The 25643-nt window shown below is 27.3% G+C and overlaps 1 protein-coding gene across 4 annotated transcripts in view; it reads left to right on the top strand.

Annotated features, from left to right (window-relative positions):
* The window catches only part of LOC147816835 (ATP-dependent RNA helicase TDRD9-like), a 52095-nt gene extending 28836 nt beyond the window's left edge, over positions 1 to 23259 (top strand). For 2 of the 4 annotated variants that reach the window (XM_087151667.1, XM_087151671.1), the window contains exons 6-7: positions 18096 to 18176; positions 23074 to 23259. In XM_087151667.1, coding sequence (XP_087007793.1) covers positions 18096 to 18176; positions 23074 to 23244 — 252 coding nt within the window. In that variant the 3' untranslated portion in view covers positions 23245 to 23259. The remainder of the gene's footprint in view (positions 1 to 18095; positions 18177 to 23073) is intronic. The other 2 variants (XR_015429194.1, XM_087151675.1) reach the window with 2 other exon arrangements.
* Positions 23260 to 25643: the final 2384 nt, after the last annotated feature.

Raw genomic sequence — 25643 nt, 5'->3', positions numbered from 1 at the left:
AAATCACACTCCCATATTCTTATTAATTCATATCCTTCTTTTATTATTTTCTTATTTAACTTCTTAGTTTTTTTATATAAATCTTCCATGAGCATCTGATTTATAGTATTTACTTGTGTTTTAGTATAACATTTAGGACATCCATGCCAGAAGCAACCTTGAAATTGAAATATTGTATTCTTATAAAACCCATCTACTTTATAATATTTCTTACCCAATTTGATTTTTTTCTCTCCTCCATTCAAAGCATGACGAATATTAATGTTTTCAGTTTTAGATATATAATCTAGCCAAGCAATTGATTTTTTACTATATTGGTCTTTTTGAATTTTATCTTCATCAATAGCTATTGTTTTCTCTTTTAAGAATTTATCTCTGTAAATAGCCATACATAAACCAGCTAAAGTTACATACTTAAAAGGATCAACATTCACAGTTTTTAAAAATAATCTTCTTAATTCTAGACAACCTTTTCTTAAAATATCTACATCAGATCTACAGTATTTGGTAAATTCTTTTTGAAAATCAAATGTTTCATGTTTCACAGAATCATACCATTTATCAAATTTTTTTCTGTCTTCTTTAACCATATAATCATATCCATAGTAATATTTTTTAGGATATTTGCCTATATATTTTTGATTCTTTTCTTTATTGAAAAGATGAGGAAAATAACCTTTAGCTAATTCATTCAAACCAAATGTTTTTGGAAATTTTTTAAGTGGACACATTGTAAAATTAATAGTCTATAAATCTTATATTATATCCTTCTGCTTTCATATATGCTAACTTATTTCCCTGATAAATTTGTAAATATCTTTATATGATTTTTGAAACAATATTTAACTAAAAATTGAAAATCAAAGCCTTTTCCATAATGAGCTATTACAGTATATCCAAAATGATGATCTTTAAATAACCATTCACAAAATTCATTTTCATTTCTAAATTTTGTTTCACATCCATTAAAATCACGGCATATAACCAGATTTACTTCATGAATTCCACTATCTAGCATAGTTTCCACATCAAAAAATAAGTATTTTTCAGTATAATCATATTTACATTTAACACACCAATCTTTCTTATTGCTTATATTTTCAACACAATTATCTTTACAAATACCTCCTTTACTATCTTTATGTTGCATAAAACATTCATGACCTCTTGTCACAAATTTTCTACAATTCCAGCATTCATATTCGCCACATATATGCTCATCAGGTTTTCTATGGTACCAATTAATTACACGTTTACATTTCAAACATTTCCAAAGCACTTTACAAACACTGAAACCTTTTGAATTTGTCTTTATATGATTATTAAAACATTTCTGTCCTTTAAATTTACGATTGCAATCTTCACAAAATATTTCTTCTCCTACACAATCAGATTCTTTAACAAAACATATATCACATTTTAAAGGACATTTATGTTGATCACTTCTTTTATATCCTATTTTACAATAATTGCAATAGTTATTTTTACCTAAAAATCCAGTCATGGACGTAATGACATCAAAATGATTTATATTCTTATATATAAATATGCAAGTAAATTTATATTCACCACTGTATATAATTTCATTACCATTTTCTCTACAAACAATATTAATTTGAATATCTAAAAAATTTTCAAATATTTTAACTTCTTCTAAGCAACATACTTCTAATGCAATATTGCATAAATAATGTAATTTCGCAGCTAAAGTTTTTTGTAACATGCGTCCTTTTCTAATATACAATATTTGATTATTCGATAATTTTTCAATACATAATTTATCACTTAATAAATCAGGATTCTGAATCGCTAAAGCTGTTACAATTGATCTAGCTAAACAAATACTATCATCATTTTTTATTTGACAAATACTTTTCTTTTTAACTGGATCAGTTTCAGAATACAATTTTAAAGCCTTATGTCTTCCTCCATGAGGTAATTCAATAACATTAAAATCAAATATACATTCTGTTAAATCTAATTCTTTATATTCCATTTGGTTAGATAATTTATCAATGTATTCTTCAAAAGCTACTTTAGTTGACATCATTTTATCATGAAAGGGTGTATTTAATTTTGGATTATAAGTAATTACATCTACTTTTCCTACAATATTTTCAATTGCTCTTCTAAATATATTTTTTAAAATATTTTGGTACTGTTCAGGTAAAATTTTGGATCCTGCAACTCTATATTGTTTTCTATATACTCTATATTTCTTGATAAAGTCACCTCTGGATTCAATAATTTTATAATCTGGCTTAAAAAATTGTTTAAGATTTACTTCTCTCTTAATTTTATTCTTTATCTTTTGAGGTCTATATATAGCATTTAAATTAGATTCAGTTATTATATTTTTTTCTTCTTTTGGTTCAAATTTTCCATCTTTATATCTTAAATTATATGAATCAAAAACTTTTCTTGACTGATTTCTTTTACAGGGATATTTGTTAAATTTTTTTGTTTTTCTTTTCAAATATTTAGAAGCATCCAATCCCAAATAATCTGTTAATATAGGCTTATATTTTCCTGTTGTTCTGATGTAGGAAATTATAGAATCAATAATATTATCAGTAACAGAAATTTTAAATTTAGTTATTAAAGCTTTCAATTTTTTCTCACTGAAAGTTGAGAGTACATCACTCAGGTGTTTAAACACCTTCATCATGTCTCTTATTTATTGGCAAGTAAATTCATAAAGGCTTTTTAAAACTCCATCTTCTTTGTTTTTAAAAATTATTTTTATAAAAGTTCTTCCATTTGTTTTAATTCTTCCATTCTTTTTATGTGAATTTTACTTTTAAAGTGTCTCTGTTTATGTGTATACGAATAATATCTTCCGCAATCACATTGATATTGAATACATTTTTTCTTAAGGTCACATTTAATACATCTTTTAAACATATATTTTTTATTTTTGTAAAATTCTTCTTCTGATTTTAAACGATTACAATCGCGACAAACTTTCTCCATTTATAAGATGGTGTTTTTATAAATGGATTATTAATGAAGGGTCAGTGACCCTTTACAATATTTAAATCTACTTTAGAATTATTTCTTTAGGAATATAAGGAATGAAAGATTTTTCTAAATCCTTTTTAATTAAATCATTCAATACATCAAAACATTCATTGTAATTATTAACTATTAATTTTACAATTTTTTGAAGATATAAATAATTAAGAATGTAAACTTCTTTGCGTTTACTATCTTTAAAATCTATGAGTATTCTTTGAATCAATTTATCAACCTCTTTTGCTTCATAAACTTTTTTGAAATATACGTAATAATACAAGTCATTAGAATTTCTGCCTGTATTATAACCAACTAATCTTGCTTTTAAATTTTTAGTATGTCCTACTTTAAAATTATTATTCTTTGAATAGTGAAGTGTTGTTGCTATGTAAATATATGAATCTTTACTTTTTACTTTTACATTGTCGATAAAATTTTTAATATTATTATTTGCTAGCTTTAATTTTTCAATTTCCTTATCTTTTAATTTTAATTCTTTTTTCAGTTTATATTCTCCTGCTTTTCTAATATTAGGAAGAACTTCTTTAGTTACCCAATTAGTAAATTCTTCTGCTTTAGGCATTTTAGATCTAAATATTAACTTATAAAGAGCTGATTCATTAATAAATATCGTTTGGTTATGAAGGTCAGTATTTGACTGACCTTTAAAATTTTTAAATATAATCTTATTTTCATCAGAAACGTTATCTAATATTGCTTGCTTTGGCCTTTTATATTCTAATATTCTAGCTATATCAGTACCTTTAAACCAAGGTTCATTATCTTTATCAATTATAATCATAACATTTTTATTATTAAAATTTAATTTATTATTCTTAATATCAATTATATTATCCATAGTATTTATATGAGAATGTTTTTTTAAAACAGATTACTTTAAGCTTAAAATTCCGGTTAAATCTGTAAAAGTCCCTAGCTGGATTTATCATTTATAAATGAATTCCATAAATCTTCATATTTCTTTTTCTCTTTAATTTTTATAGAATTATCAATATTGAAAAGATCACAAATCTTCTTCATATAAAACAAGTATTTTAAATTCTTTTCGTAATAACAAAAATCTAAGAACTTGTAAAATAATTCATTTGCCTCATTCGTAAAATTCAGTTTATGTTTTCTTTTCAAACTATTAAAGAAATATATTCTACTTTTGAGTCGTTGCTTTAAAAAAGTATTTATATCAATATTGTAATAGGATTCATCTTCAGAACTATCATAACAAATTTCTTTCTTTTTAATTTGTTTAAACACTTTTAAATAATTATCAGGAATATCCATTTATTTACGAATGTTTTTTAAAAATAGATGACAGCACTAGTACGTTAAAAGAATAATTTTTGAGTGTTATCTTTTAAAGATAAGGAAAGTAAAAGGTTTTCCAAACAAAAATAATTATTAAACACAAGCTGATTTTTAAAGTGTAGATAAACATACAAGATAAAATAAACATATTTTTAAGTATTATTCTTATAAAAATTAATTTATATTACAAGAGAAAAATTTAACTCAAGGAAATTTCTTTTAAAACTTAATAATTTTTTTGTTGAACTGTAATTTCCTTTTTCACATATAGATGGCTCTGAGAGGTCAAAGTTTAATAGCTCTTTATATCTTATAAGGATAAGATTCTTACACTGTCGGCCTCAGTGGCCGAGTTGGTTAGGGCGCCCTTAGAGAGTTAGGCAGCGAGTTTGAGGTAGTGAGTTCGATCCTCGTTCACCCACTAGGGTAGGAGATGAAACAGAGCTCCACCTAGTGTAGATGCTGAATAGGGACCGAAGTCGGTACCTTGGATTCCCTCCCTCATAGCAACGAGGTCGAGTAGCCTCCCCCATAGCAACAGGGGTTGAGGAAGAAAAAAAAAAAGAACCGGCTGAGAGGTGAAAAAGGCCTATAACATCATCCTGTAAATAAATAAACAGCTACACCTCTCAGCCGAAGAGGCCATTTTGCAATTTTTTTCTTTGATTTTTAATTAATATAAAAACACAAGTAAATGTTTTTCGTTTCTTGCAATTCTTTTCAATTTTAATACATCTCGTAATCGATACACCCACACATCTAATAAATCCTCATTGTCTTAAAATTCTGGAAAAATATCGTAAAATATTACTTTTCTAAAATAGTGTAATTTCATTACCTTTTTTTAATGATTTTCAATAATTCTCATATTATCATAAGATTCTAATTTGAAATCGTCTCTCGCTGTAAATATTATATTGTGGTGGTTTTTTCTCCTTAAATTATCATATTCTAACTCTATTCTAAAATTGAATAGATTTATATTAAGTAATAAAATTTTATTTATATTTTTTTCAAACATATTTATTTACATTTAAAATCCAGAGGCCGGAGAAGAGGCCCCTGAAGTTTAGGGGTGTAGAAGGGAGTCGTGTTTTACGACCCCTTAACGTTATTAAAGAATAAAAAAAGCTAATTTTGTAGAGTTTTTGGAAAAATAATATAGAATTTATAAAATTCAAAACGAAAATCAACCCCTCCGAATTTGGGGAGGTTGAAATAGAGGGTACTTACCCTTATTTTTATGTGTTTTATGGGGGGGTGATTCACCCTCCCATAATTTCGATTAAAATCTTATGTTTTTATAAAATATCTTTTTTATCTATCCAACTGTTAAAATCATTTGAATAACCTAACCATTTAACGAGTAATTTATCTCCTTTTTTTCTAATTATCTTTTCAATTTTATATACTTCATCCGTCTTATTATATTTAACTAATTCATTTTCATAATAAGTACCTTTTATCTCCTCACTATTTAAATCATTTATTCTATAGGTAATCTGTTCTCAATATTTCTGCTATGATGAAAATTTCTTCTGTAAATGTAGGGTGATAACCTCTCGTAAACGTTTCTTTAAATTTTGAAATTCTTACTTTATCACCTATTTTAAATTTTGGTTTCCTGATTACTTTTCTAACATACAAGTTATTATAAACAAGATTTTCATTCGTTTTTTTACTTGCTTCGGTAGGTGACATTTTAATAGATCTATGATATGAATTGTTGTAATTTTGAACTAATTTATTTAAGATATCAATATATCTTTCTGTTTTATTAGCTGCCAAGTATTTTCTTATTTTTCCATTTAATGTACGATTAAAGCGTTCAACCACTGAACACTTTATTTCTACGTTTTCAGTTGTAAACCACTTAATATCATAGTCTCTAAATATTTTTTGAGTCTCTTTAGAAATGAATTCAGTTCCTTTATCTGTCTGGATGTGATAAGGATGCCGTTCTTTAAATATTTTTTTAAAGGCATCTGTTACTTCTTTACCTGTTTTTCTCTGAATGGGAACTGCCCAAGCATATTTACTAAATATATCAATTACAGTTAAAATATAATTCATTCCGTCATTAGATTTACTAAAGGGCTTTATAAACAATAAATCAGCTTGCCATTGATCATCAATATGAGAAACATATATTCGTCTTCTTTTGAATTTTCTAACGAGAGGTTTATATCTCGTGTATACATCTTGAGTATGAAGGAAATCAGAAATTTCATTTTGAGTGGATTTTGTTTTCCGTTTCAATTCATTCATTCCACAATAACCAGTTTCAGGATCATAATATACAGTTTTTATCCTCCCCTGTTTCAGGGGTTTAATGACGCCCTGTTCTAGAGCGTCGTTTTTCTTAAAAAAGAACACTTTTTAGATCCGCAAATTGCACATATTCCTTTTGTCATTGGACTACCTTTTTTATTAATTACATGTTCGATATCCTTAGTATCTGTATGGTTTTTACATTTTAAACAGTATATCAGTGAACCCATTCCAAATATCTTTTTTGCTTTTATAATAGGTTTAACAACTGCTCTGTCAATTCTTTCACGAATGGTAGGATTTGGAATTGCATCTAACTCATTTATCATATTTGTATCACATACTTCGTTTCTAGTTTTTGTATCTTTGTTTTTTAAATAACAAACATCGTGTCTGTATGCAGCTTCATCTACTTTATTTATAGGTTTTGACCATTCTTTATATGTTAAATCATCATTCAATCTCTTTTTTCCTCGTAGTAATTGGGTTCCAGGACCTGTAAAATTATGACCTGGTAAATGCATTTCAAAGGGTAAATTGTTAATAGTTTTATTAATTACACCCTTTCCTGTTTTACACTTGCAATTCTTTTTATTACACATTTATTTAGATATAAAAATTTTTTGTTGACATACTTGTAACCATTTAATTGAGACTTCTTTATATATCTTTCTATAGGAAAATATTGTAAATTTTGAATATATTCAACTTCTCTCATATATACTTCTTGCTCAGTCAGATTGCTTGATTTGTACAAATTTAATAGTTGTTTATAGAATTTGAACGCTTGTATATATTCACTCTTTTTAGCTGAAATCTTCAAAGATCTATCTATTATTTCAATTACACCAGCTGTTAAACTCAAGGCTGATAAGGGTAGAAAAACAAAACTTATTAAGCCAGAAGCACTAAATAAGAACTTTCCTACTGATAACGATAAACTCAATTTATTCATGAATTGATAAGATTTCCTGTATATATAAATTCTTTTTTCAAGATATTCTTCCATTTATATAGGATGAAATGTTTTATCTCGGTATCTCATTTCAGGATTCACTAAATCCAACATTAAAAAATCATATGGTTTTATGATGTACTTTCTATACATTTTATTAAATTCTTCTTTAGTTAATCGACCATCTATTTCTCTTAATATTTGTCGAATTTCTTTTTGTTTCATCTCAAAAGGTATAAAGTAGTCACTATTACTTCTTATTGTTATAGGTATTTTATAATAATACTGACTTAAATAAATAATAGAAGCATTTTTCTTTCTTCCATGAATAAAAAATTCTTCAATAGAATGTTGATCTTTTTCACGGATACAATCATCAAATACAACTAAATTCATATAGGAAGGATCCAAGTCATCTACGGTAATAAAATCCTCTAATTTGGAAGAAAACAAAACTTGATCTTTTTAAAATTTTTTATATTCTTTCAAAACTTCTTTTTTATTCTTTAAGCCTTTAAATTTTTGAATATCTTCTAATTCTACATCATCAAATTGAGTATATTTTTCTTGTAATTTTACGTATTTAGATTCACATATATCTTTTGCACACACGTAAAGTCTGTCAAAGTGTAAATAGTCATATATTAAATTAACTAATAAATTTGATTTTCCGCACTTTGAGGGACCATTTATAATTAATCTAAAAGTATGAATAGGTAGTAAAGGATGTTGATTTGGATCTTGAAATTCATTAGGTTCATTATAATCTCTTATTACAATTTTAGGATACATTTATTTCCTGTAAAATTTTGGTCTATTCACTAATCTACTCCGAGCAGAAAATAATGTACTCCGAGTAGAAAATAATCTACTGCGAGTAGAAAATAATCTACAGCGAGTAGAAAATAATCTACTGCGAGTAGAAGCGTCAGCTTCGCTGTCTGAAAATAATCTACTGCGAGTAGAAAATTAAATATATATAAATGGAAAGTATTGAAAAAGAGAGAAATAAAAAGTTGTTAGAGCAATTAAAAAATGATCTAAGATTAGTTAAACTACAATCTGAAATTAGAAAAAATAATGAAATAAAATTAGAAGAAGATATGGGAATACAAAAATCATTGGCTGATTTTCATGAGCCTTTAATCAATCAAATGGAAAAACTAGAAACCTCTAGAGAAAATCGTTTGCAGGGTATAAAAGAAGCTGTTGATGATTTGTCTCTAACCATGAATGATTTTTCTTTTAAAACTTTACCTCAGATAGAGAATAAGTCTGAAGAAGATTATACTGAAGATGCAGGAAGTATGTTTTTAAAAATAGATATAGACAGAGATGTTGATAAAACTGTTCTAGAAGAACTAGAATTTGAATTACCTTCAATAATGTGGAATAAAACTGATGAAGATATTGATGAAGTTATCGATAGGGCGAAAGAATACAGAGATAAATTTAAAAGAGAGAAAGGAAATGAAAGTAAAAATAAAAATTTTGCAACTAAAGAAAAGAAAGTTGAATATCAAAAAAAGATTGACATTGCTGATAATAAGATGAGTATGATGAAAATATATATAGATGCTTTATCAGCTATTAAAAAAGGTAGATATTACACAGGAAATGGTTTAGAAGATAAATTGAAAATTTTAGCTGATTTGACCGATAAAATTTGTAAAGGTTCTAAAAGTAAAAAATTGTATAATAAAACTGTCGATTTGTTGGATTTACTTTTAAGAGAGAAATCTTTAACAAATGAACAGGTTAAGGAATACTATGGAAAATTTCTTACTAAATAAATGAGTAATTATATTGTAAAAAAAGTATACTTGAGCGACAGTCAGATTTCTAAATTGAAATCAGCTTTTAAAAATGGTGAAGAACTTAGTTTGCAAATAGACAAAAGTAAAACACCCAACTTTGATTTACATTTAACAGCTACACAAATTAACCAAATTGCTAAAGGTAAAAGAATTAAAATATCAAAGACTCAACTGAAAAAGAATGGTGGGTTTTTACCTTTTTTAATTCCGCTGCTTTCAACTTTAGCATTAGGAGCCGCTAGCGGAGCAGCTGGTTGGGGAACCAAAAAAGTGTGGGATAAAATTTCAGGATCAGGTACGACTAAAAAAAAAAAACCTTGTGGAAAGGGGGTATATCTTCCCTCGGAATATCCAACAAAGTAATACAAGAAAATATGAAAAACGAAAAAGGATTTAGAGGTATATTTACTATAGATATGTTACCTAAAAAGATAAGAAAATTTGAAAACGGAATAATAAATTTAGATATATCTACAGGAAGTGGAACTCATTGGGTTTGTTATTACAACGACCCAAAGTATGATTTTATAGAATATTTTGATCCTTTTGGAGAATATGAATATAACACTATAAAAATAAAAAATGATTTTCTTCCTAAAAATATACAAAATTATTTAAATACTTCTGGAAAAGAAATTAGATATAACGATAGTTTTTTACAACAACCAATTTCTGTAAAATGCGGTTTCTATTGTATGAAATATATAACTGAACGAAATAAGGGTAAAGCACCTATTGATGTTTTATATTTGTTTACTCAAGAACCTAGTAATTTAAATGAAAAAATTGTTTCCACTAAATAAATGAAGTATCTTATTTTAGATTCTAAAAATGTAGATAAATCGGAAGATTTTACTATTGAATATTCGAAACCATTTCATTTCAAAGAGGTAGCTCTTCAGTCTTTTTCTATGTATATTTCATGGAATAATATTACAGAGAAAAATAATAAATTTTCATATTTTGACGGTGTGAAATGGGTAGATTTCATTATTCCTAATGGTCATTATAGTATCAGAGGTTTGAATCGTTATATGGTAAAATATTTTGGAAATGATCCTCCTATATTATTTGGAATAATTGAAGAAAGACAAAGATTTAGTATTAAACTCGAAAAGAATTATAAAATTGATTTATCTAAAAGTGAATTGTACAAAATTTTAGGCTTTGAACCTAAAATATATGAAGAGGAAGAGCAAGAAGGTAAATTTATTGCTGATATAGCTAATGGAAATGATAATATTTATATTCACTGTGATATAGTTGATGGTGCATATATAAATCAGTTTCAGTCTCAAGTTATTTATTCTTTTACATCATCAAATCCTCCTGGAAGTTTATATGCTAAAGAATTTGATAGACCAATATTTTTTCCTGTTAAATCTGATTCTACATACAGAATTAGAATGAGAATTACAAATCATAGAGGTGAACTGATTGATTTAAATAAACAAGAAGTGCAGTATAGATTTATTACTAAATAAATGAACAAACATAGATTATATAGAAAGAGTAAAAAAATACAAGGAAGAGGCTTCTTTTCAGACTTTATAAGTCCAATTGTAGAAGATAAATCTAAGGAATTTGTGAGAGAAAAATTGAATGAAATATTTTCCAAAAATAAAAAACATGGTGCTGGATTGAAAATTTTTATTCCTAAATAAATGGATAAAATTTACGATTTGAAAGACACTAGTTATTATTATAATAACGACATTGAAAGTTTTGAATATAGGGAAATAAAAAGTGAAAATAGAGATAGAAATAATCTTCATGAAAATGCTACATATAATTTCTTTATCAATGATACAAATGCTAATATTTTATATTCTGCAGGATATCTGCAACAGGAATTAAAAATTGTAAAAGGAGATGGAGGTGCAATAAGTAATGAAAATGTTACTCTAGTGAATGGAGGAGGTCTCGTAAATTCAAACAGGTTGACTATAGGAAATACTGAAGTTGAATCCACTATAAATTATAAAGCCATTATGAATCAAGTATTAGGGATGATACACTTCACCCCTGATTATTCAACATCGGAAGCTACCAGCATGTTCTTTTATGTAGACAAAGCTGATTCTGCTGATAGAAAGGATTTCAAATATAACGGAACTTTGGTAGAAGCTACCAAAATAACTGATTTTTTTAAAAACCTTAAACTAAATGAAAGTTTTAATGAAGGATTTTCAAAAAGATGTAAATTTACTAAAAATAGTCAAACAGTAAAAATATGGATTCCTTTAAAATATATATTTGATTTCTTTAACGAATATAAAAAAGTAATGACAGGTTTCCAAGTTAAAATAGAAATTCAAAGAAATGATAGTAAAAATATGCTGTATACAGATATTCAAAATCCAGACTTTAAGGTCCTTGTTGAAGATTTATCACTTTGGTTACCTTATGTTAGATTTAAAAATTCAGCATCTGTAAAATTCAATGAATTAAAATTATCAAATACTCCTATAGAAATAAATTGGGATCATTATAACATTATCAAATCGAATGTATTTTATAAAAATGCCAGTGGATCCTATTCTATTCCTGCTACATCTGATGAAGTTTTGAGTTTATATGTCATTCCACAATATGAAGAAAGAAATGAAAATATGAATCAAAATAACATGATGTTTGATCACTTGGATATGATAGAATGCTGGTTAATGATTAATAACATTAAAGTTCCTACTGTAAGTTATATGATGAACTTTAATAATAGTGATTATAATCGATTATATTATGCTCTTTTAGAATCAGGAATGAATAATATAAATTCAGAAACAGGTTGTATGATAAACTATTCAAATTTCAGTAAGTATCCTATAATTTGTTTCAACTTGGCAAGCCATGAAAATTATACGAACTTAAGTAATTTAATGATTGAATTCAATTGGAGGTTGAGAAATAATGCTACTAAAAATTATGTTTTTTACTTCATTTTGAAGGAAAGAAACAAATGCTCTGTGAATATGTCAACTCAGGATATAAAAATGATTAAAACTCTAAAAACATAAAGGATTTTTATTATTTTAATAAATGGCTGCTTATTATCCTCTGGACGATGAAATAAAAGAAGGTCCTCCTGGTATAGGATTTAAAATAACAAATGAGGGTCATTATGATATGGAAAGAAAACTTTTAAAAAATGTATTCGATCCTCGAGAAGATAGTGATTCCGCAACTAAAAGTTACGTTGATAGTAGCTACAAGGAAATAAAAGAAAAAATTCATACTTTAACAAAAAAAAGTCTGACTCACGGGGAAGAATTTTTCAATGCTAAACAAAAATATATAAAACATTTAGGAGATCCTAGAGAAGAATCTGATGCTGCAACTAAGAAATATGTTGATGAATTAAGAGATAAATGTTTGATACATGATGAAAATAACTTTGATGCTAAAAATAAAATCATTTCAAATGTAAAAGCTCCTCTAAACAAAACAGATGTAGTTAACAGGGAGCATTTAGAGTATTACTGTATATTATGGGATGTGAGTAAAAGAAATTATCATGCTCATAATGAAAGAATTTCAAATGTAAAAGCTCCTGTAAACGATAAAGATTGTGTTAATAAACACTATGTTGATACTAAGACATTTTGTGCTACCACAAGTAGAGCAGTTCAATTTACGGGTGCGGGATACAAAATGTTTCAATTCGATGAATTTAGTTCAAAGCTTTTGGCTGCAAACTTAAAATTAACTCAAAATATGTATATGAAAATTACCATCTTTTTAGCCTGTGATAAAATGAATGAAAATCCAAGAATACGTTTAGAGAAAATGAAAGAAGTCCTCATTGATAAAGCAATATCTGTCAATGAAGAATCAATAATTGTCTTTGTCTATGGAAAATTAAATGAAAATTTAGTGTTATCGGTATTAACAGAAGGGAACTGTAAAATGAAACCCTATATACATATTGAGAAATTAGAATTTAAGAAAGTGTAAAAATTATTTGTTAATAAATGGCAAATGAAATAAATTGGGATGACTTTTCTAGAAAGAAACTTTCAGAAGATGTAATTATAAGTTTATCAGATTATTTAAAATGGGAATATGTGTTTCAATATTCTGAATTATCTGAAAGGTTAATAGAACAGCATGCACAACCAGATGATTGGTTCATTATTTCTCAATATCAAAAACTCAATGAATCTTTTATTGAAAAACACACCTCTGATGTAGATTGGGAAAAAATATGTAGATACCAAACCTTATCTATCCGTTTTATTGAGAGACATTTAGATAAAGTGACTTGGTATGAAATATCAAGATTCCAAAGATTGAATTTCAGATTTATAGAAAATTATTATGACCGTTTAAATATGAATGTTGCATCTAGATATCAAAAATTATCAATGGACCTTATAAGAAAATTTCAAGATTATGTAAATTGGGATTATATTATACAATATCAAGATATTGATAAAGATTTTGCAATAGAATTTGTTTCTAAAATAGATTTCTGTCTTTTAATAAAAAATAAAAGCAATATATTACCAGAAGAATTTTATAATTCAAACAAAGAAAAGATAGTTTGTATACTTCTTGCTGAAATTTGTCATAATACACGAGTACCGCTATATGAACCATTAAAAGAATAAATTATTTAAAATTAATAAATGGCTGCTTATTATCCACTGGAAGATGATTCATCTACTGTTAAAAAAGCTTTGGAAACTTACATACAAGAAAAAGGTTTATTTGAATCAGATGAGGGCCATTATGATGCTAGAAATAAGAAAATCATAAATCTTTCGAATCCCTCTAAAAACACAGATGCTGTTCATAAACATTATGTGGATAGAAGAATAAAAATAAATGGCAAAAAATCTGATAATATTTTAACAAGAGATAATGATGGATTATATGTACCTTCATTAATAAAAAATGGTACTTATAATTTCAGTAACCATAGAATTACAAACGTGGCAAATCCGATTATAAATAAAGATTTGGCAACAAAAGAGTACGTAGACTCTCAAAATTTCTATGCAACTATTCAAGAGAGACATGACACTTATACAACGGGAGGATTTAAACTTATAAATTTTAATGTAATGAGCTCTAAACTGTTGGAACCTAACTTAAAATTAACAACAAATATGTATATGAAAATAATGATATACTTACACTCTGAAATATATTCATGGAAACCTTTGATAAAAATTGAAATAAGTAATCAAAGAATATTGTCTGTACCTATCACTGTTAATGCTGAATCTGTTACTTGTTTTGCTTATGGAAAAAGGAACGAAATTCTAAAAATATTAATATCAAGTGACGGAGATTCAAACGAAATAAAACCTTATTTGCATGTTGAGAAAATTGAATTTTTGTAATTTATTAAAAAAACTAAAATATTGGAGTTTATTCACATATCGAAAAACAACTTGGTCAAAGTTATATGACAGAATGATTTGTTTTGTCAATTATCTGCTCATATTTCACATTAGAATGTTCATTTTGATGCTTTTGTTTCAAAGCTAACTCAAAGTTATTTTTAGTGTTTTTTGACCTAAAATGAGAGGTTTTTCAAAACAAAACACATAATTTTTCAGTGTTTTTGATTTTCAAACATTGTTGTTTTTAAAGATTTTATGTCGTTTTTCGATGTTAAAATTGCCGAAAAGGGTTTAAAATGATTATATATAAGGAGTTTAGATGTGTCCTCTAGCCCCCCCCCCATATACTACTCATGTGTCAAATTTTCAATGGTTTTAACCATGGATTATAACTGACTCATCAAAAACTTTAAAAAAATTCTTTTTATGTATTGGTACAGTAATTTTCTTATCAGGAAAGTAGTAAAATCTTAAGAGCCAGCTTCTTGAATTATAATTGTGACTCTATCTCATTTGCTGGGAGGTATAATAAACTTTTATTTATTTTAATTTTAGCAGCAGCACTCGATGATACATATATTCATTCCCTGGAGTGTGCAGACACTTCACGCAAGCATACTCGGAGATCAAACATGGAACATAAATTAATATTCAATAAAATGTGTAACATAAAAGCATTAGAAGATTATAAACGTTAGAACATTAACATGGTGCGTAGCATTTTTAAAAAGTGCTTAAAGGTGTTTATTTTCGTTTTTTAAAAGCCCTTAAAGGTGCTTTTTTCATTGGGTGTTTTTAAAACGTGCTTAATTTTCCTTTTTCGAAAATGAGAATTTTTTCTTTACAATGTCAATTTTCATCACGTTTTATGCAAAAATGTACTTTTCATATTGTGCTATTCAACGTTTTCATAATTTATTCAACTACAATCTATTTTGGTCCATAGCGTATGAAAGCGCCAATCATTTTACATGTTTGATGAAATACTTCTGAGTTTACATGTGCGTATACTGAGCTGGGTTCTGTGAGATTCTTGCACTCTCATGTGCATCTCTGCTGCATTTTGGGCATCTCTGCTGCATTTATCTTTTTCTTTCCACCCTCTGATAGCGAACCAAAAAAGTTCTTGATCTTTTTATAATGGCTAATATAATCAAGAAAAGAGTTCTTTGTCAGAAACTGGTTATTTTATCATGATCATGTATTGTAATTTTTTTTTTTTTGCATTTTATTAATGTATATAGTGCTTAAAAATATTTTCGGAGTGCTTAAAAAGTACTTAAGAGGTGCTTATTTTTTGTTGAAATATTTGGCTATGCACCCAGATTACAAACGTTAAAATTTCGCAAAAAATTTTAAAATTATCAAAAACATAAATATAAGCAAAAAATTGCATCAAAAACATAAATATAAATAAACGAAGTCCTTTACTTTGCAGGGTTTGTAATAGCTCACAATTAGAGATAAAAGTAAACTTATAAGTAATTATTAATTTAAATTATGCCGCATATAGTTTATTCAGTGTTTCATATTGTGAAAATATCAATGATTTAAATTTATAAAGACATTCATTTTTTGAAATGCGTCATTTATGATTTGACTCAAGAAATTTTCGGAATTTTTGAGTTGGGCTCACAATCACCCCTGATTTTGGAAGTTGTGAATTTTGTGCAGGACAGTTTGTAACCACAAAGCTGTGAGCTCGTATATATATAGACTGACAAGTGCCTAGTTAAATATTTAAAAAAAAATTTATAAAAAAAAACAATGTAAATTATAACTAATTTCAGTCAAATACATTTATTTCCAAAATTTTTTGTGGTTTTCCATTGATGGACCAATCATGCTATCATGAACCATTATATTTTTTTCATGATAACCAACACAAGTAACTATCACCCCCAATGTAGGAATTCGAACTGATTTAGATGGCTCAACATAAGAATAACAACTTGTTTTGATGATGTTGAACCATCAGAAATTTGCATCAAAGTTTATAAAAGAAAACCAAATGTATTTGATGGTATATTCCTGCTGAACCAACAAGACTTTCCATTAAACAACCATAGAAATGTATTGTTGTACCAGTATGGACCATCACGAATGTTTGAATGATTATGAACAACCATCATGTAGGAATTCGTACTGATTTATGATGGTCCAACTTAAAAAATCCCAAATTGTTTTGATGGTATGTTCCTGAGAACCAACAAGAATTCCCATTAAACCAACATCATGGACTGTTGATTCATGGAAATCAAACTTTTCTTGATGGTAAACTATCATAGCATTTTACAACATGGAATGATGGAAGTTTGTTGGCATATCAAGCACCATAAATTCATAATGATGGATGATGGTGACACTTATGAGTCACTCTGAAACCAACATAAACCATTAAGAATTTTGACTTTGGATAAATTTACAGGGTATCCGCGCATCTGGAAAGTAATGAAAAATCATGGAAAGTCATGAATTTTAGTATTGAACAAAATTTGTCTAGAAATGTCATGATTTTAACTATTTTTTTAAAAAAAAATCTTGAAAAGTCATGGATTTAGGTCGTTGAAAAATCTAACTTTTAAGATGGAATTTACCCCCTTCCCCAATTTCATAGTGTTCCGAATATCTGAATTTGTCACAAAATCCCCACTCACAGTTACATTTGATTAAGATATAAAATGTTTTTATCGTGTTCGTTAAAAATTATGGTGTTCTTTCAAAAAATGAAAGAAAACATCATTTCTAGAGCGAATTATCTTTTAAACTTCTGTGATTTCAGAAGTTTTGTTATTATTTTTTTTTTTTTACTTTATCAATTTAAAATTTTAGCTGAAGCAAACCAGTCATTGGCAAATTTTTTTATTCCAAAATTAGAACAGAAATATCAGGAGTATTTCTTCCCTTTCCGATGAACAAGAAAAGTATCTTTAAAATGTAATTTTGCAGAAAAAAAGAAAAAAAATTATTTGCTCAGCTATTTTACTGCTTCAACTCTTTCATTACTTTGTTTTTTAAATTTAAAATCAATAAATATGAAGATGCAGAGAATAACAGTTTTGGTTATAATCTATCATTTCAATGAATGTTATTATAATGCTTTTTCAAATTTATTGTTGTTTTTGTCGGAGAAAATAGTAACTTCGGTAAGTCATGAAAAATTCTTGGAATTAGTATGGAAAATCATGAAAAATCATCAATTTGAAAATCTAAAATGTAGCAGATACCCTGAATTTATCTAAAAACGAATTTATTAATTTTTATGACTCTAGTGGCTGGTTCTCATAAGCTCTATTTATTTGCTTGTATGATTCCATTTTATAATGCTCTGATTTAAACTAAGAACATTTTATGCAACACTAGGTTCATGAAAGAGACCAAGAAGTTGATTTTGCTCTTCTGATAGTGAAGAAATTTCTAAAGTTGAATTCTCCCCGAGTAAAAGTAAGTTTCTTCCTCAGTTGCTTGAAGACCATTCTTAATATTATGTTTATAGAATCTACTGTATAAACCAGGTTTTTCACAGGTTAAGGGGAAAAAAAACAAGAATTGTGTGGGAAAACAGGGTGCTTAGCTTTTTAAAAAAGTGCTTATTTTGAATTTTCGTTTTTTAAAAGACCTTAAAAGTGCTTTTTTCCATGGGTGTTTTTAAAAAGTGCTTAATTTTGCCTTTTCCGTAATGGGATTTTTTTATTTACCGTGTTTGGCTACGCACCCTGGAAAATCAGAAATGCTAAAAAAAGTCTTAGAATGAATAAGAAATCAGAAAAAAGATATATAGATTTAGTGCTCATTATTAAAATTGCTTTGAAGTGATTGTTCGTGTCGGTATTTTCATAATTTTCCGTACTTTTTATTTCTGTATCGTTTTTGAATTTCACCTGTTTGTTCAACCAAGAATGCTAATTTTACATTTTCAAGTAAAAATTTAACTCACTATAAAATTTATTTGTCCAAAGCTAAGTATCCATCTAAGCAATTATTTTTTATTAGTTTATTTCATAAGTGATTGAAAAAAATTGAATGATTAGGTATACAAAAACAGGGGTCTGTTTAGAAGAAATTTGGGTCCATTAACAGACCCTTCACAAAATATATTTTCATAAAAACAAAAAACAGACCCTTCACAAAATAATTTATCTTTTAATCATCGGTCCCTCCACAAATTTGTTTATCTTCATTATTGTTTTGTTAATCAAATAAACCTTTGCCCGGTAGGAAAACAAGAAAGATGGATGTAAACGAATTAAGTTTTGTCTTCCACAGACTATTCTTCCATTGTTCGTCCGAAATGAATAATCTGCTTTCAGTAGTATAGGCTAAATACCAAATATTTGTATGTTGCATCTCTAATTTAGAAGCAGCAATTGCTGTTTATTTTTTAAAATTTGATTTTCTTCATTGTAATTTTGCAGTGTTGAGCATAATCTTGTATCTATTTAAAATTTAAAAACTCCTTGAAAAAGTTTTTTGCAATAACAGGACCCTGTTTGCACAAATTCGCAAAAGCAGGACCCTGATTGAAAGAATGTGACTTAATGTTTATTTTATATTCACAAATTACGAGTCATTTTTGCACAATTTTACAAAAATGGACCTTTCACAAAATGTCTGGACAGACCCCTGAAAAAGTTGGAACATTTTAAATACGGTTTTGCTAGAGCTACTTTTATAAACCGTTTTGTTTTGATTCGGTCGGTGAAAATTGGATAAACCAGACGTGCTTTAAAATTTAGACTGAAATAATGCGGTAGATAAGTCCATTAACCAGAATGCGATATACCATCTGTTGCTGTATTTGGCATAAATTGGTCAATGCTAAAATTATTTCCACCCCAGTTACTTCAGCTCATTTTCATGCCTGGAATCTTATTTAATTCATTTTTTTGATTCCCTTGTTAAGGGCATTAATTCCATCCCCTAAGGGTATTAATTCCAACCCCTACATAACGCCTGGAAAAGCATTTTACCCTGATTATTTCTATAATGCCAGAATTCTTACCTCTCCTGTCGCATCAGCTCATCTCGATGACCAAGATTCTTGTTTTCTTCATATGAATACTGATTTATGACACAAGTTCCTGGCCATTTCTCCATAGCACTTAGAACAGGGTTCCCACGGTCCTTAAAGTCCTTAAAAACTGCTTAGTTTTTATTTTGAAAATTAAGGGCCCTTAAAAGTACTTAATTTTGATTCACGGTCCTTAAAAGTCCTTAATTTCTAGTATCACTAGTTGGTTGGAACAATTTCTTTATCTTAGGAAAATATCCACAGTTAAAAAGTACGTTTTTCGCCTAGAATGAGACCCTGCATTGAGGGTAGAATGTTTTGAATGCGTGTGAGGGTAGGGGTTAAAAGCAAGTGGAAGAAAACACGTTCTTATTGTTTTTTTTTTCTTTTATTAATTTTTTCATTAAAATATTTCTTTCTGGATCACTCTGAAAGAAAAAAATTTAGTGTGGGGAGAGGGGAGCGTGATACTGCAGGTGGGTAGAGGTTTTTAGACAGTACTTAGAGGTACTTTATCAGCTGAGGACCTGCATTGCCCTTCTACATCCATAGGGTTCGAGAAATTCAATTCTTCTGATAGCACACGTGGTAGCTTTGATACTTCATTTAAATGTGAAATTGTTAGAAATTCCCGGAAAGTGTGTTTTTAATAATTTATGGACACTTGATGAAAAATATAAGGAATGGATCGGCATCTAGTGATCGTCGTAAGGCAAAGTGGATTTTTTTCATTGTATCAGATTTTCTTCTGAAATTGAATTTTATAAATGACTCCATTTTTTTAATATTTGGGATATTACGAATATTCGGCGAAGTATGATTTTAATCAGGAAAGTCATTTTCTCATTGACACTTTTTTTTTTTAAAGAGTGAAATGTTTGCTTTCTGTTTTCACTTTTGCTGGTTTTTTATTTTATTTTATAGTGCGGCATTTTAACAGCGTTTCTGCTATATTTTATCTCCACTTTTTCTTATAAAGTTATACAGATAATTAGATGACCGGTAAAATAGAAAATTGATTTTCTACGTTGCAAGTTTTGTCTTAAGAATTTAGGAAAATTTTCTGTTTCTCTTTTGCTTTTTTGATTAATTGTGTTTTTTTTTTATTTATTTTGATAGCATATTTTAAAGAGCTTCTTTTTCGTCATTTTTTCTAAAAATTCGGCGATGGGAAGCACTTAAAGTGTATTTTTCAACTTAAAATTTTTCTTATAAAAATTGAACGATTTTTTGTTTTTATTTCGTTTGGCTTTCCCATTTTATTTTTAAAAAAAAAACAGCTCTAGTTTTTGTTATGATGCGGCAATTTTAAAGAGCGCTACTCTTGGACATTTTGAAATCTATGTATCGCGAATTATTGACTTACTAATGCACATATCGGCAGCCCGATATAATTACTTTTATTTTAGGCGATGCGTCAGGAATCTGATTTAAGACGCTCGCGGTTTAACGTGCGAGGATTCTTGCCTATGCTAACGCTATCACAGCGCTGACAAAGATTATTTTGATTTCGTCTAGCTGCAAAGATGTTGATTACATTTTTAGCTACAAAGATGATGTTCGTTTCGTGATCTTGAATAACGAAGAGTGAGGATCAGCATTGAAATATAGAACGCATTTCCTTATGCGCCATTTTTGACCTTGGGATTTTACGTTTCTTGAAGATAATTTTCATTTTAAATCTTGCGTTCGCTGTGCGTTTTATTTCGACTTAATATAACGTTTCAAGTAAATTATTTTCAGTGAGACTTTTGCTACTTAGCGATCGTTGCGCATTATTTCGTCACTTTTTTTCTGTTTGGATTTAACGTTGTCAATTATTTTCAGCAGACCTACTGTTACTTGGCGATCGTTGCTCAATCGCTGTTATCTTAAATTTTTGTTCTGAAATTAATATATTACTGAAACGAAATCATGAATTAAAAAAAAAGATTCTTTATTGATTTTTTTAAAAGTGATACAATTCAATATTTTGTATTTAAGTAATTTATATTTTGTCATAAAAAGTAAATTTTTTAAAAAATTTATTTAATTCACGTTGCACCCCAGAGCCCAAGGTTAAGAAAACTGAGATGAGGACAGTAGACCTTGGCACTCTATGGGCTGTCGCGCCATTGAGTTTAGTTAATTAAGTATAATAATTTGATTAGTTTTTAAACCAATAAATCTTCAGTCGCTTTTAGTTTAAAAAAATTAGAACAAAGCTGACATTTAATTAATTTGCTTTTATTTTTGTGGAAATTGAAACAGAGTTTGTGTTCTTTCTTCTTTTTTTTTTTTTTTAATTTGGTTGTTAGTTAAAATGACTAAATTTTTTTTGCATGCAATGCCTTTATGCACATTCTAATAAACAGAAAGACTGCAAGCAAGGGCGGCTCCAGTAGGGAGTCGGGGGGGGGCAGTTGCCTCCTGTCGGACATCGTTTGTCTCCCTATCAGGACAAATTTAAAAATTGTTGGGAAAATGCTACTGTCTTGAAAAAAAATATAATTACATTCTTAAAAAAAAACTATTCATTTATTTATTTATATTTTTTGTAAATAAGAATAAATTAAAAACATTAACATGAGAATGTTTTATTTTTACTTACACTTTACCACCACTTACTGCTCACTTTTCATCCGAAAATCTGATAGACAAGTCTTTTGTTTGTCTCCATATTGAAAGTTATTTTACACCCCTGAGGGATAGGGCGAGACAAGAAGACTGTCCTACTCCATTGTTCTCATATCACAATTTTTGAGACTGACTATAATGCACACTTTCTCCGCATTCAGTAACGAAAAGTATTTTGTCAACTCAACTCAACAACGTCACTCAAAGAATTCTGTCTTTAAATTATTTGGAAGAAGTGAAGGAGTAATTTTGTTCTGTCAATCTTTTTCTTTTTTTAATTTGCTCTTAAATAGTGTATGTATACTAATAAATTCAATTATAAGTGCTCATATATGAGTATTAAAATAGAGTTGTAAATGAATCTGCACATTATGGTATCAAAATAATTGATTTTACTTTCTTAGAAACACATTTGAAAAAAATGATGTGAAAAAAAATATAAAGTATAAAATGTGTTTTAATTCAAATATTTTGAATGAATTTATTTGAGCTCCCCTATCGGGGTGGCTTGACCCTCTGCCTGGCAAAGTCTGGTGCCGTGCTTGACTGCAGCTTACATATCTCATTTTAAATTGATCAAACTTCAGTATTTTTTATGTGAATATGTCACAATGTTTGACAATTTTAAAAGACATGTCTTAAATTTTAACAAATGCAACAAAAATTTATTATTCATCTGTTTTAACACTTTCTGTCTTTTTATATTTTGTGTAGACTTGTAACGTCTTACTATTTACAGAGATCAGCGAAAAAAGTCTGAAGAAAAAGAAAGGAAGATGTGTGTCAGGTTGCGGCTCTTGGCTTGCAGAGAGAGACAGTTACCTCTTTTATTTTGTTGCGAGAGTTACGGGTTTCATTTTTAAAAAATTCAATTATCCTACTTAATAGATATGGTTTACATTACTTTCTATGTATTACTTATTTATGTATTTTTTTTATTAGTAATAAGGTGAACTTAGTTATTAATTTCGCACAATATTTTTAGTTTTGTTCTTGTACAGTATTTATTATTTTTTTTTTACAATATTTTAAACAAATAAAAACTACTTATTTATAGATATTAATGAAGAAAATTATATTTTCATGTAATTTTACTTGGTTTTTGAAGTAAAATTATGCACTCAAAACATGTAATTTTTATTTCAATTTATTTATTCTATAAATTTTAATGAGCAATTTTATAATTTACAAATTGTCTTTTTTTTTTAAAGAAATAAAATTATTTTTTGTAGTCACTGATGCAAAAACGACACTATATTTGAAAATGCCCATATATATTAAGTGCTTTCATTACTTGATGGGTCTCTACACTTTTTTATTAAAAAAAAATGTTTACCAGTTGTTATTATTATGTATGTATTTGTTGACAGTATTTTTTAATATCATTTTTCCCAGAGGTTTCAACCTCTAAAAAAAACCTCCTTAACCCATACATTATTTCATTACTTTTGTTGTGTTTACATTGAAACCTACTTAGAGCTAAAAAAAATTGCCTTATATTTTTTATACTATGTGTAAAAGTGTATTGTGCTATATACCATCTTTTATACATATTTATATATCTTTTATTCATAATAAGTAATAAGCAATTAATTCCATGTACATATAGACTTCCAGTATTTCTTTATTATATAATTACTTAAATATTCCATCAACTTTATTATCTAAATTTTAAGTTTAAAAAGTGTTTTGCTAAGACCAAATATACAATTGTTAAAGTAAAATGACCAAATTTTAAAATTCATTTATGAAATCTCATTGTATTTTTATTTCTTATATTATTTGGATATATTTTTTATTTTTGCATTATTGAAATTACTTTAGACAATGGCATTATAATTTTTTTTTCAATGGTTATTGTGCCTTAAAATATTTATGCATTTATTTAAATATCACATTTATTGTCAGGTTGTATCACATTAATTAAAGTTAGGATATTAATGTTCAGTTATATTAAAAATGTTATTTGATTTCCACTCTTTTCTGTTATGGTACAAGTTTAAATAATTTTATTGTAATAAGTATTTTTTACTATGGTCAATCAACAGTGGTTTAATTTGTAAAATGCTGTTTGCTGTAAATTAAATGTACAATTGTACCTTCCAAAATTTTGGAGTATGCTAAGCAACTTATGCCTGGTAGCAGAAACCCTACTGCACTGCAGAGGGCATTGCAGAATATTACAACATCTGCAGATTAATTTTCCCTTTTCTAAAAATTCCTATATACTATTTTGTAAATGTTTAGTGGGAATATATCATACAATTCTATAAATGATATATTGTGTGCGTGTATATATATATATATATATATATATACCACTTATTTTCATTTTACTACGATTGTCGCCACTATTAAGTATGTCTTTCTTCTGATCACAATTATATTGATAATTTGTAATTATTTAACTATCTCTCTTATTTTATGCATAATTTATTATGTAATGGAACTACATACAATAACTTATATGCTTTAAAATTTGATATTCTTCAAAATCATCAACCCCCATTTAAAAATATACAAGAATTCTGTTGATTTGTGTTGTTCAGGAATGAAATTAATTTTCTGCTCCACAATCTTTCTTATCATAACCAATATCACCTTACTTATCAGCACAATTTAGAACTTAGTAAATCTCCTATGGCATTAATTTTTTAATTATTTGACTGAAGAATTAAAACGATTAAATTTTTCACATTTTTTATCCACTGAAACTTAAGCATACAAAAAAGTTTGGCTCAATAGTCATAATTCAATTATATTATTATGCATTATTTCACATGGTTAAACATAACTTTAAAAATAATTTTAAAAAATCGTTATTTCATTTATCATTTCAATTTTATGAAAAAATTATGTTTACAAAAAGAGATTGATTTGAATGTTAGAATCTGTTCGTATAATAATAAAAATGAATTCTGAAACTCTGTAATATTTTAAAAAATTAAGAGTTTAGCTTTCATTTTATATCCTTATTTTAATAGTAGTTTAAAAGTTTGTATTGATTAGTAATTGTGTAAGAAATAAGACTTATAAATTATTCTAACTTTATCTAGAAGACCGATTTTCACTTTAAGCTTCTGGGCTGATGATAAATTGAAATGTAAATCAGTATTATTTTCGTTTCATATTTGTATTTTCAAATCTACTTAATTTAGTTTATTATCTCTTATTTTATGTCATACAATTTTTAGGCATTTAAATGCATTTCTCAGTGATAACGTTCTTGAAAGAAAATATTTTTTTATTTAGTGCATTTCATATATATTTTAGAAAATATTTTT

Source organism: Parasteatoda tepidariorum, chromosome 1, assembly GCF_982258835.1.
Source record: "Parasteatoda tepidariorum strain Cologne lab strain chromosome 1, Ptep-v5.0, whole genome shotgun sequence".
NCBI classification, from domain to species: Eukaryota; Metazoa; Arthropoda; class Arachnida; order Araneae; family Theridiidae; genus Parasteatoda; species Parasteatoda tepidariorum.
The sequence above is the reverse complement of the archived record's forward strand: the minus strand, read 5'-3'. Positions and strand labels throughout refer to the sequence as shown.